Raw genomic sequence first — 13,786 nt, forward strand, 5'->3', positions numbered from 1 at the left:
CTGGATAAACCCCGGCATCAAATTCCCTGACCTGGTCAGGCAGAGCTACAAAGAAACTTCATCTTTAAAGGATTCCAGAGTGGGGCAGTTGCCACCATGTGGTGCCCTACAGGGAAGAAACATACCATACCAGGGGTGCTACAAATGCCTGTACAAAGTTCTAGCTCTATCGTTGAGATCCTTAGAAACCATTTTGGGAAGAGACACTCTTCATGAAGCAATTGGAGGTTACTTCTAATTAGCCTGGATTGTCAATATACTCTACATATGTCTAAGGATGACAGGGAGTTACATTAAATGGGACCACAGTGAGAAATACAGGGTTTACAATTAGAAAAGGTGGGCTAGAATCTCCTGGACAACTAAAGTTAACATGTATTGATGGTGGCCATCTAAATCTTGTAAGGGCTGAATGCTTAAGATCATTTTATAGGGAACTTAATATGCAAAGGTCAATTTTACTAAATTACTAGACATTGAAAACTATAAGCCTCTTAAGCCATAAATATAGCTCTACCTTCTGGATTATGAAACAAATTCCCCTTGGAGAGATTCTAGCACATGGGGTGAAATTTTCAGTTCATCTCTCAAACTTTTCTTTCATGTCTGCTTTAAGAAAGCCGTAGTGTCTATGCCATAAAAAGTCACAGATTTTTCTCCCATTTTTAAAAAGCTGTTTCATCAAGGATAGGCAGGATTTTCTAACTCACACTTTGAAAATATAATCTATAGCACTGTAAGATTACTTTAAAAAGTGATGATGAATGTAGGTGGTGGAAATGCTTTCAGTGACTCATAATTAGATAACACCCAACTTGGAGAAAAGAGCAAAAACTACTTTTTACTAGAGAAAATATAATGAGATGTTGCCATCATTTAGGACAGCATAATGGTACTTTACAAACATAAAATTACAGCTTTACAAAAATCTGAGTTAGTACTTAACTTTTGAATACCCTAATTTTACATACTTAAAGTCATTAATTAAAAAAATGCAACAACTCAATTGCAAATTGCAAACAGGACAAAATTCCTTGAGAGAAATAGTCATTAAAAGCTAATAGTTATAGACTATGTTTTACACTGACTTTTCAAAATGAAATTTGTGTTGAAATCATAAAATAAAAGGCATAAACTAGAAACTATTAATTATGTTATAATGGTGAATCTTGAGTTCAGGCTGCTATTTTAACAGTATTTATTCTGTACGATATATCTATATGGTCTGACATTCATTACTCTTCCTCATTCCTATTTAGAATTTCTTAAGAGTATGTACAATGCCATTTCTTTCACTATTCAATGATCATCCAGAAGCAAAAGTACAGCACAGGAAGATAATCTTTATTATATTTTAACTAGAAACAGAGCAGACAGCAAGTTCACGAGGTATTTCCGATTATTATTCTTTTAAGATCAAGCCTCAATAACGATAATCAAAATTAGTCTTAACTGCACAGATAGTTTGGTCACTATTATAATCTTCAAGGGCACTAAAGCCAGCAGCGTAAAGTAACATAAACGTAATGACTATGAGAATTTTCGACATGCCAATAATGTAGATCACTGCATTAAACTCTACCTTTGCATTTTCTTATATATTCTTCTTAAACACCAACAATTATTGTTACTCAGCAAAATATCAAACATGCACATAGTATTCCTACAAGAATACTATCTTAATATTGTCAGTATTAATACCAAGCTTTCCTTCCCCCCAAAATTCAATGAATCATGGTTCCACTCCCTATAGGTATTAGTGTTAGTGGTAACATGCAAACTTCATTTTGTTTTCAAGGTTAAATAGCAGATCAAATTCGCATTTGGTGACCAGCTGTGTACCTTAATTTTTCATCTTTTATTTTCTTAATAAATTTAACTACATTTCATAAGCCCTGAGATTTTCAATAACCTGCTAATGATTGTATACTTTTAATTTACGCTTTATTCCATTTAATTTGAACCCCACATAAGTATTTAAAATTATTTACAGATGTAGCAATGACAAAATTTACTACTTGTACAGTCAGACTGCTAATAAGGCCTTTAAGTTAACAGTTGCATATTTTATGCATTTTTTTACTTGCTAGGAGCAATTCTTAATATTACATCTATGATTTTCTGTCAGCACTGTGCTTTCCATTTTGCTTGCTTCTACATGGATAACCAGATTCACTTTGTTCCTCTCTTGTAAAAGAACTCTTTTTTTTTTTATTCCCCAAACATAAATGTTAGTTGTCCAACTGAAAAGAAACTTAGAATTTGAACAGCATATTGATAATGATAATGAGTACCAGAGAAATATGCTCATAACAAGCATTCAATACATGTTTGTTACACATGGAATATGTGAATTATAAGGCAGCAGTTAGTCATATATTTTTGATCATATACTATAACTCATTCTGTTTAACTAGAGAATTCAGTTTACCAGATTTAACTCATCCTCGGATGTAAATTTAAGAATTTGAAATTTTACAAACTGTTTTAACAGTTCTCATATAATCAAGTTAATAATAGTTGCTACTATAATATTAGTCGACAGAAAAAAAAAAACAATTACTTTCCACTAAGCCATATGTACAACTGAGGAAAATAAATAAAAAGCTAAGAAGTGTTAGCTAACTATTATTTTCTCCAGATTTATCCTTGCAGTTCTTTTTGTTCTTATATTTATCCCTGTTAAATTCTCTGAAACTGAAAAAGAATTTTATTATCTGAATGAATTTCTTATCCCCTTAGGTACATAACATTGGTGAAAAGCTGGTGTAAATATGATTGTATTTTCATGTCATGCCATGATTCTGTATTTGTTTTTTGCTGACATTAATTTTTTTCCTATTTAAGTGATTCTATATAGAATATGAGATAATCTTCCAACTTACTAGGAGATTGCTTGCTTATAATATTCAGTTTTTGTTGATAGCTTTGAAGCATATTGCACATTTGTCATCTAGCACATTAATAAGTAACTGTTACTTTTTAGAAAGGATACACTGACAAATTTAAAGCAGAAACATTTTTAGTCTGTCACAGGACAATTGCAATGGCAAAAACATTGACGATACAATTCATGGTTCGGTTCTCCCATCTTACGGTACAGGTTCCTAAAAACACATGCAGAAAAGGACTTAGAAAAACCAGCAAAACATCAAAATTTCCAGAGAATGTATATACATTTTTCATAGGTTTAAATATCTTGTTTCCTACAATCTGTTAAATCTTCACATTTCACATTTGTCTGAAATCATAGTTACTAGGTTCAAAGTAATTCTGTTGATAAAGTCTTTTCAGAATTTAATTAGAGATAAATAAGCATTTGATAATAAGTGCACTGTTTGACTTTGCCAGAAGTTGGATTCTGTTTGAATTGGCTTAAGGTCTCTTACCATCAGATGTGACATCCCAAAAGCATGAGCTGGCTGTATGAAAGCCGTATGCACTCCTCTGGACCACTGCACAGGTCACTAAAAATAAAGTCACCAAATGAAGACACTTACAAATAAAGGAAAAGATATCCACAATCTCAGTGTTTGAGTTCAGAGCTTTACAAGGTGTAAAAATAACAGAAAACAGAGAATTCAGAAAATGGATTGGAAAAAAAAAAATAACGGGTCTCTCATCTTATTTACTACCCTGATTTTGTCCTCACTGGATCCAGTCTGTTGCCCATAACCACTGGAGCAGGAAAATTCTGGGCCAATTTATGTGCCTTGTCTCATGGGCAACATTCAGACACAGAAACGAAGAAAATATTCCCACTTTACAATTATTGTGTGGCACTTCACAGTCCTACATGCAAGGAGGCATGGGGCTACTGAAAGGAAGACAGCAGAACTCAGCAGGTTTGGGTAGAAAGAGATAACTGATGCAAATGTAAAAGGTGATGCTACCAAGGACAGTTATATGGTTGGCAGGAGCTTAAACTGCTTTGGTGTAGCAAAAGATCTCCATCTTATAAGTATTACCATATATTATCTTTGGATGAATAATTGAGAAGTCTCTCATATCCTATTAGTATCTAACTTGAGTGTCTATAATTCATTTATAGTCTCTAAATTCAGAAAAAAACCACAAGGACAAAGGTGAGTAAACTTGTGAGGAAGGACACCAATACTTACCAATATATTTATAAGCTTTTCCCAGCTTAACCAAATGTGCTAAGGATTGTTCCACTATGCTTGCGGTCCATTGGTTGATGTTGTTCTGATTATAATCTTCACCACCCAAAACTCCATCTATACACTAAAAGGACAAAGGACAATTAAACAAATTAAACACAAATTGCAGCAAAAATTTATTCAAAATATAAAATGCATTTATAACCCATTAAAGCATCTTAGAAAATATACATCTGGTGAGTATTTATTATGCACTGCAATTGTTTAAGGATCTTCAAAGCGTTTCTGCACGTATTGTCTCACTCTAGGTGATACTATGGGCCACATAAAGATAAATATGGTATGGCTTCGGTTGTAAAGAACTTAATCTAGCAGAGAAGCTAATAAGAGAACTATATAACACAAGGAAGACTAATCAAGGGTGATAAGCTATGTCATAAAAGAATTACGAAGAGTGGAGATTTAAAAAGGGTGATATCAATTGGTTAAAGAATGGCTTTGAAACCAGTGAGATTTGAACTAGGTTTCAGATGCTAAAACAAAGGACGAAACCAATTTAAAATTTTAATTCTCATGTATAATAATTACATTCTCATTCATATTAAGTAATTGCTTAGCTATAAAACTGGCACACCTGCCATTAAAGTAAATCAACAAATGCTACTTTTCGGGTGCTCTAGAAAGGGAAAGTTAAAAATTTTCCACAGTGCTTACTTGCTTCCACTTCTGATACCTGATTAAGAGCACTGGTTTAGTATCACAATCTTAGGTTTTAAGGTCATCACTGCCACCTAATCATTGTACGACAATTTGCAAGTGACTTAACTTCTTGAAGCCCCTATTTTCCTAATCTTTAAAGTAGAGATAAAAGCCTCATCTATTCAGGTTGTTGTGAGGATGGAATGACATAACGAGTGCCATGTGCTCAAACACAGTGACTGTCACAGAGTAAGTACATAAATAATGTTAGATATTATCGTCGTTGTCGTTATCATTATTACTGCTTATTTCATTTTTCAAGTTCTATCGAGATATAATTGACAAATAAGATCATGTAAGTTTAAAGTGTACAATGTGATGATTTGATACACATATATATTGTGAAATAATTACCATGATAAGGTTAACAAATCCATCATTTTACATATCACCTTTTTTTGCATGTGCAGTGAGAACATTTAAGATCTACTCTCGGTCTATGGCCATGACACTCGGAACATGCCCAATCTCATCTGATCTTGTCTGATCTCGAAAGCTAAGTAGGGTCGGGCCTGGTTAGTACTTGGATGGGAGACTGCCTAGGAATATCGGGTGCTGTATGCTTTAAAATAAACAAACAAACAAACAAACAAATAAATAAATAAAAAGATTTCTGATAATTTAAAAAAAAGATCTACTCTCAGCAACTTTCAAGTATACAATACAGCAATGTTAACTATAGTCACCACGCAGTACATTAGGTCCTCAGAACTTACTCATCTTCTAACTGGAAATTTGAATCCTTTAACCAACATCTCCCCATTTCCCACACCCTCCAGCTCTTGGCAATGACCACCTTACTCTCTGTTTCTGTGAGTTTGGCTTTTTTAGATGCCACGTATAAATGAGATCATGTGGTATTTGTCTTTCTCTGACTTATTTTGCAGCTATTATTTTATATTCGAGTGATATAGCCTAGATAATAAAGCACTCATTCACTTATAGAATTCCGCTGAATCACACAAACACACACATGTAAATCATTTACTACAATTAGATTTTAATAAAAAATCATAAAGGCACTAATTAATATAGAATGTTAAGCTGGATAGCATCAAAACTTCACTAATGAGATAATGTTTAAAAAAAAGAGTTAAATTTAGAGAGACTGAAGAAAGAAACAGGGCTCAAATTATTCTCCTAGAGTGTTCAACAACATGACAGAGTTAGGAGGGCCAGTGGCCCAAAGGTCAGTGCAACAGGGTTTTAATTCTGGCTTTACCATCCCCAAGCCGTTGACCTTTGGGCAAATCTTTTCCTCTCCCTAGACTGACTTTCCTTAACGGGAAACTAAGAGCACTCGTTTTTCTTCTGGGCTATCTAAACTTCAGAAAACATCATGAGGCTGTGGATCCCACTGTAAATAAGCCTGCCAATTACTATGAATTAACATTTAGCTTTCTTAATTTTATCATTAACCAGGAGGCTCACTAGGTAATGAGGTCCTAACCTGTCTGTACTTCCAGGGCCAAACTCAGAATGTGGGCACGTGGCAGGCACTCAGTAAATGTTTGTTGTTGAAGTAATATTGCCTTTGATAGACTCTCTGGGCATCCAAAATCAAATCTACTTTAGACTAAGTTCCATGTTAACTCCATTTGTAACTCAATTTTTCTTTGAGAATTTGTTTGTGGGTAAATTCTATTACTGACAATAAATAAAATATATGCATGTCACTGATAAGTAAGTGGCTCCAAGACTTCAGAGGGAAAAATATTAGCATAGGGGTTCAGAACAAGAAATCTAAGGAAAGAAGAAATCAGTAAGGGATAAGGAAAACAGAAATACCTACTGAAACTGTGTAAGCATCTAGAAAGTGCTGAAACATTTTAAAATAGTGCTCTCTCCCTCTCTTCTCAAGCCTTTCCAGTGCCTCTAAGGCAAAGAGAGTTGGCTCATGGGAAGAGATCAGGGGAGAGGATAGACATAGAACTGAAAGTCACTTGTAGCAAACATGAGATTTCTTTGAAGTCTCATATTTCATATAAAAATTCAAGTGAAGCCTGCTTTTGACTTCATAGTGTCAGTTTTTTCATTAAAAATGTTTTTGGTTAAAGTATTTATATTACTTAACTACCTCTTGCCAAATATTTAAGTAAAACTGATGCTCTAAAAGACACCCAGTACCTCCTAGCCTCATCCAGCCACCACCAAGTATGTGTATCCTAGTTTAAGAAGCATGGCTCTTTTAATTTAATAAAACATCAAAGTAACACATGCACATGGTTTTAAAATTCCAATGGAAGAGAAGGGAAAAGCGAGAATCCCTTCCCCAGTGTCTCTCCCTAGAGGAAATATCATCAGAGAACAACTAATTTTTTAATTTCTTCTAAGGGTTACTTACGTATCTCCAAATAATGTTTACAACACTATTTCTTGATTTACAAATTATAGGCATCATCCCTAGAGCTCCTGCTATAAGAGATGAAAATTTAGTTCCCTCAGACCACCTGCCATCTTCCTCCCCTCTTCCGCCAATATAGTGAATTCACTATTTTTACTTGAATATATTTGCACCATTAGGAGCATGTTTCTTTTCTACTCCTGGCATTTCCCTCCACACAGAGAATTCTTCCTTAACATTCCTGGCCTCTTGCCTCTTGTGAGTTATCTGCTTGGTAAGTGACAATTGTTATTCCACCATTCTCATTTGGGAGAGCCAATCTCCCAAATGCCTTGGATGTGGGTATTTGGTTTCTCTTTCCCTCTCCGACCAGACCAACAAAAGGCAGCAGCCTGGCTAAGTGTGTCTCTCTGCTGACTCAGTCTTTCCCTTGGATGCCTCTTCCAAGGTAGGTCTGAACTGAACAAGTAGAGAGTTAACAAAACAAGCTCCAATCTCCAACCCTGCCTTTACCAATAATAAAGGTGAAATTTTATTTTTTCTAGTGGCTCTTTTGTCTTTTCATTTGGCTCAGAATGTGAGTAAGGAAAAAGGCACTATTTAAAAGGCTTCTCAAATAACCCAGCATCCTTTTCTTCATGTTCCATCAACCAAAGACAGGCCCTCCTGACAATGAGGTTGTTGTTATTCCTGCCCTTCTCATGACCTCCATCCCCTCTTTCACCTCCCAAAAGCATTCATTTGTACTTTTGTATTGCCAAGGTATTGAAAACATTTGCATTCTGTTTTAAAAATTAAATATTCCTGGGCTACATAGTTCTAATACATAATTATGAACTATTAAAATGTGGCAGGATTTTCAGGTGCCTGTCTAGGCCTCAAGCTGCTTCTAGTTATACAAGGCCAGCCCCGATTGAATTCTGGGTGAGTCTGTGTCCCAGAACATTAAGGAAGATGAGGTACTATCTCAGGACAGACTGATGAGGTGCTCAATGCTGAGAGGGCAAGCCAATCCAGCCCAGACTAAAGGCAGGTAGAGCCAGCTCATTTTTTCCTAGGATTTGGCACAGTTAAAAATGACTCAGGACTATTAAAAGTATTCATAAATATCTTACCCACAGTGTATGTGATGCCCCTAGAATAATTTCATGCCAGAATTGATTCCTAGAGAAAACTACTTGTCTATTTGCCTAACAGGAGGGTCAGATTTGATGTTTCAAATATTTTTCTTAAGATTTTGATTTCTATCGTACCAGTGTCTCAAAGGTATTAAGTGATTATTTTTCTGATTATATTGGAGTAAAAGAAAAGCATATAATGACCAAAGACAGATAGGGTCTCTTATTTATTTAACACACACACACACACACACACACACACACACACACACACATATAACTATAAGATATATATAAATATACAAATTTACATATATATAAAAGTACTATAATACTTTTATAGTATTAATATTTAAAATGATACTTGGCGTACTGGGTTAAAAGTTCTTTTGTTCCAAACACAGGGCATCAGTTTCAGAAAACAGCAAACCAGTTTCCTAGACTCATACTTAACATCACTTTCAGAGTAAGGCCCAGGATGCCTAACAGCATACAACAAAACAGAAGCACTCTTATAAAGAGTTAGCAAACAAATATTAAAAATCTTGTTTTAATACTAAGGTTTCTAACTTTGTACTGAAAGTCAAAACACAGCTTTTTAAAACTGTAATCAAAGCAGCAGGCTTCAAAATGAACAAGATGTATAACTCACCTCTTTAACAATATTGTGGGCTTCCTCCGCATTGAAGCCAACCTAAAGGCGAAAAACAAAAGATAAAGCTGCTTTCAACACAGACTTCCTTTTATTTGTAACCATGATGATACAGAGAATCCCCTAGGTTAGCATAGACAAGTGTTAGTGACAGGAGACCATAGTGATAAGGGGCATCCGGTCTACTAAGGCTGCTAGAATCCTACCTCGAACTCTTAAAGTTACAGAATACTTTCCCCACCTACCTCCCTGGAGATTTCGATTCATTAGGTCTGAAGCAGAGCCTGGGTAACCATGTATTTTTTAAAAAGTGTTTTACTGGTGATTCTTTTTTTTTTTTAATTATTATTTATGCCTACAGCACCTGGTCTTCCTAGGTGGTCTCCCATCCAAGTACTAACCAGGCCCGACCCTGCTTAGCTTCTGAGATCAGATATCAGGCTTGTTCAGGGTGGCATGGCCATAGACCATAGACAGTGGCTCCACTGGCACACAAACCCAGGACCTTCTGCGTGTAAAGCAGACATGCTAACTGCTACACTATGGAACCACGTTCTACTGGTGATTCTGATGAACACCTTAGATTGAGAACCATTGCGTTGTAAAGCGCAGGAAACAGCAGAAGGAGGGTATATTGATGTGTTATCAGTATATGGGAGATGGCTGCAGCAAAGTGAGACTTGATCATCCTAAATTAATGTCACTTTAATGCTACATAATAGGTCTGGCAACTCAGCCTTTCCTTTGGAGTGACTTGATGGACCCCTGCGTTAAAAGCAACTATTAATGACATCCAAATGTCTGTCCTAGAGTAGAGAACTAGGCTATTTCAACTGAGATTGAAATCGATACCATCATATTTCAGGTAATACATCTGTTTCCATGAAGACACTTTTAGGTGCTTTATGACATCAGCCGTTTCGTAAATCCCACTGTACATCTTAAAATTAAATCAAAAAACAAGTAAATTCTGAGAATAAGTATTGTCTTGAATATAGATGTAGTATACATGTAAAACATTTTAAACTCAATTACACCACAGAATTACCCAACAAAGGAATAAAAATACCCTAATTAGGAATATGAAGACAGGTGTCACGTTTTGACCCTATTAAAATGATCCTTTTACCTTAAAATAAGGTCCTCATCTATACAAATTAAAGGCTGTCCATTTCACTCTGATTTGGAAGATCACCAAATAATTAGGATGTACTGGGTGGCCATGGTAACACATGTAATTTTATTTCTTTTTAAATACACATATTTAGGAAGTACTACCCTACATAGCCCTCTTAGGAATCAGGAGATAGCACCTGCTGGAGGATATGCCTGAGGGTGAAATTGCTTGTGGATCAATTTCTAAAGTAAGAATATTTTACCACTAACTTGTAAGAATGTGTGCTACCTTCATCACAGAACTAATTAATTTTAATGTGGTTTTACCTTCTGCAGAAGCCCAGATCCTAAACATGGCTGGACCAGAAGCTCCTTCCTTCCAAGGATCTAATAGTATATCATTTTATGCTATACCTCCACCATGTGCCCCTCCCTTTTTTATTTTCACCACACTATTCACCTGTGGCTAACACTGGACAGAAAATGTCTTTGTCTATTCTGCCCTTGCAGGCCTGTCACAGGATATGCTGGGATCCAACAGGCCTCATCCTCCTACTGATTCATGTGAAGCCAGAGTTGTAGTTGAGCGGTCAGAGGCCTGGGTTCAAATGGATGATCTGTCATTCCTGGCAGTTTGAACTTTGGGAAAGTCACTTAGCCACCATGAAAGTCAGAGTCCCCATAAGTAACAGGAAGATACCAACTGACATCATGGGGTTCTGGTGAAGATATGGGAAGCCTGAGTCAGTAAGCAAGGGCTCGTAATCCATAAAGCACCTCGTTCAGCCTACCCAGGCGCGAGTGCCAGGGAGTTGGAGTGGCTCCGCCACCAGGGCCTTGCTTTCAGGGCGGTGGGACTTGCTGGGGACCCCCAGGGATGAAGGAAGCAGCCAGCCGGGAAAACCGGTTTCCAAGGCCTGGCCGGCAGACGGGCGGCGCCCTCCACCCCATCCCCACCCCACACACCGCGAGTCAGGCCTTCAAATCATCGGCCCCGACCGCACTGCCGGCCACAAGAGCTCATGGCCACCCCTGCCACACTCTCAGCCCACCCTCCAGGATTCTGGATGCGGGGATGGAGACTAGCGGAGGAGATCCTGGGCCCCGAGAAAAGGACCCAAGTTCAGAGGACGCCGCCCCCCAACTCTCGGGGGCTGCCAGGCGCTGGGAGACCAGCAGGCCAAGACCCCGCGCCGAAGCGGGCGGGGGCGGGGGTCGTTTGCAGGCAGCCGAGGGGCGGTACCTCGTCGCAGTGGCGATGATACTCCTCCATGGTGGCACCGACTCTCCCGGTGGGGCGGAGCAACGGGCGGGTCCAGATCCGCGGCCGCGCACTGGTCTCCAGGGTGAACCCGCCTGGGATTATGACCCTGGGCGGTCCTCACGTAGGACGCGCCTTTGTGTCGCAGCGACGCTGCCTTCTTGACAGCACCGGCAGAATTCCAGGCGATGGGGTGGGGGTGGGGGGACGTGGTGGGGGGGTCGCGGGTGGCCTCTCCTCGATGCCTCCGACCGTTCTGGAAACAAGGGATGGCTGTTAATGAGCTAGGAATTGTACCAGTGTGGATCAGATAGGGTGACCTGGTGTTAGTCTAAACTTCACATTATTGATTGAGTGCCCACCGTTGTGGTTATTTGCACATATTTGTTGACTATCATATAGCAAATAAGTGTAGTTAATGCAGTGGTGAACAAGCCGCTTTGGTTTGTCCGCTTTTTAGCTATTTTACTTGGAAAAATTAACCTCCCACAGCCTCAGTTTTTTCATATGAAAACTTAAAATTATACCTTTTCACGGTTGGTTGTAAGGATTAAATGAGATGCTGTATACATAACTCCTAAAGCAGATGCTCCTATACACCTCTTCGATGACTATGTAAAAAGAAATATTTGATTTATAGGAGAGAAGTTAAAAATACCCTAAATTACAAGTTCTAGCCAAATGATGGTTACACTTATTTAAAAATTACTAAATTCCAGATGATTCCAAGGATTTCCTCATTTAAACCCACAACTACCCAGCATATTTGGTTCTGTTACCATAAGTTAATTTGCTTAAGGTTACATATGTAAGTAGAAGAATTATTTAAACTCAGGTAATCTAAGAGCATCACCCAAGTTCTTAACTACTGTATTAGTTTCATATTGCTGCTGTAACAAATTACCATAAAATTAGTGGCTTAAGGCAGCAGAAACTTATTATTTCCCAGTTCTAGAGGTCAGAAGTCTAAAATGGATCTACAGGACTGCGTTCCTTCTGGAGGCTCTAGGGGACAGTCCATTTCCTTGCCTTTTTCAGCTTCTAGAAGCTGCCTATATTCCCTGGCAATATTTATTCTCATGCTCACATGTGGCCTTGACTTGGGTTGATCAGTTTTTCTTAGGAAGGCAAATCTTTCCCTCAAATGGCCAGGAATCTTCTAGGGTTCCATTGGCCATGGTGATTTCTTCCTTGGTAAAATGTATAGAAAAAACATAGGTTTGGCATTTTCATCTTCTATGGTGAAAAGTGAGTTCTGCTAGAAAGGAAAAAAGGAAGTGAAATATTTGTAGGACAGTCCTTTCCCACTTTTTTGATGCCATGGTCCACATATAAAAGATGATATAATTTACATAGTATATTGGGGTAAACTAAGGGGGCTTTGGTTCCATCTTTGGTTAAAAATATTTTCTTTACATTATATAATTAAAAGAAAAAACAAAGTAGAAAAGATGTTAAAAATTGAATTTGTAAAAACTTCCAAATAAAATCTTCCAAATGGTTTAATGAGGCTCTCAATCTTGCTTTGGTGAACATTACATTTTATATTCGGATTTATGCTTAAAAACTTCCTGTTTGAGAGTTTTTAATAATTATGTGTCCTCGAAATCTTAATAGAATCTATTGTTGAGAAGTGTTCTTCATAGAAGTAACTGATAAAACATTTAGCCCCATTTTACAAACCATTCGAATTATATTTAAAGGCTTCTGTAATGATAGTCTAAGTAATTAGGACCAACCCTTTCACTGACAACTAGGAAGGCAGTACGAAATATAATAGGCTTTTGCTCAAAGGAATGGAGCTTTAACAATATGGGTGGAAATTGAGGACCTAACACCTAGGAGAGGAATGAAACCTAGAAGAATGAGCTGAGCATTTGGGAAAACTTTTCACCTGGTTGTGAAAAAATTCAAAGCCTTTTGCTCATGGGCCAAGGGATAAAATATTCAGTTTCCATGGCTTGCCAAGGAAGTCTCCAGTAAGAATCATACTTCATGTTCATGTTGAGATTCCAAGGATCACACCCTCCAAGGTAAGAGTGTAAAATAACAAAGCTTGATTTTTCCAGGACCGAAGCTTAGTTTTAAGCCATTTCAATCCTTGAAATTGAATTAAGGTGATCTGGCATTGCTAATGCTTCTAACCACCTTCCAGAAACAAATGTAAATTCTTTCTGGAGGAAGAAAACATCATCCTAGGCCTCAAATTAGATATATAATTGTTCACATACATCATCAGGTGCAGAATAAAATATAACTAGGCACATAAAAAGACAAAACAACATTATCATAATCTACAGACAATAGGAACAGCCCAATCAGGGGTCTAGATGATGGACTATATGAGAAACAGACTTAAAAATAACTATGCTTAGTGTGTTCAAGGAGACAAGACTGAGAACTGTAAGCTATAAA

At 37.4% G+C, this 13,786-nt stretch overlaps 1 protein-coding gene and 1 pseudogene across 1 annotated transcript; both read right to left on the reverse strand.

The window, feature by feature from the left end:
* Positions 1-1,323: 1,323 nt before the first annotated feature.
* DYNLT3 (dynein light chain Tctex-type 3) lies at positions 1,324-11,497 on the reverse strand. The gene is made up of 5 exons (XM_039888170.1): positions 11,354-11,497; positions 8,995-9,036; positions 4,122-4,245; positions 3,390-3,467; positions 1,324-3,107 (listed from the first exon to the last, which is right to left on the reverse strand). Exons 1-5 carry the CDS (start codon positions 11,381-11,383, stop codon positions 3,031-3,033), a joined length of 351 nt encoding a protein of 116 aa, XP_039744104.1. The 5' UTR covers positions 11,384-11,497; the 3' UTR covers positions 1,324-3,030.
* On the reverse strand, positions 9,347-9,462 carry LOC120622934 (uncharacterized; annotated as a pseudogene).
* Positions 11,498-13,786: the final 2,289 nt, after the last annotated feature.

Source organism: Pteropus medius, unplaced genomic scaffold, assembly GCF_902729225.1.
Source record: "Pteropus medius unplaced genomic scaffold, Ma_sr-lr_union100, whole genome shotgun sequence".
Taxonomy (NCBI): domain Eukaryota; kingdom Metazoa; phylum Chordata; class Mammalia; order Chiroptera; family Pteropodidae; genus Pteropus; species Pteropus medius.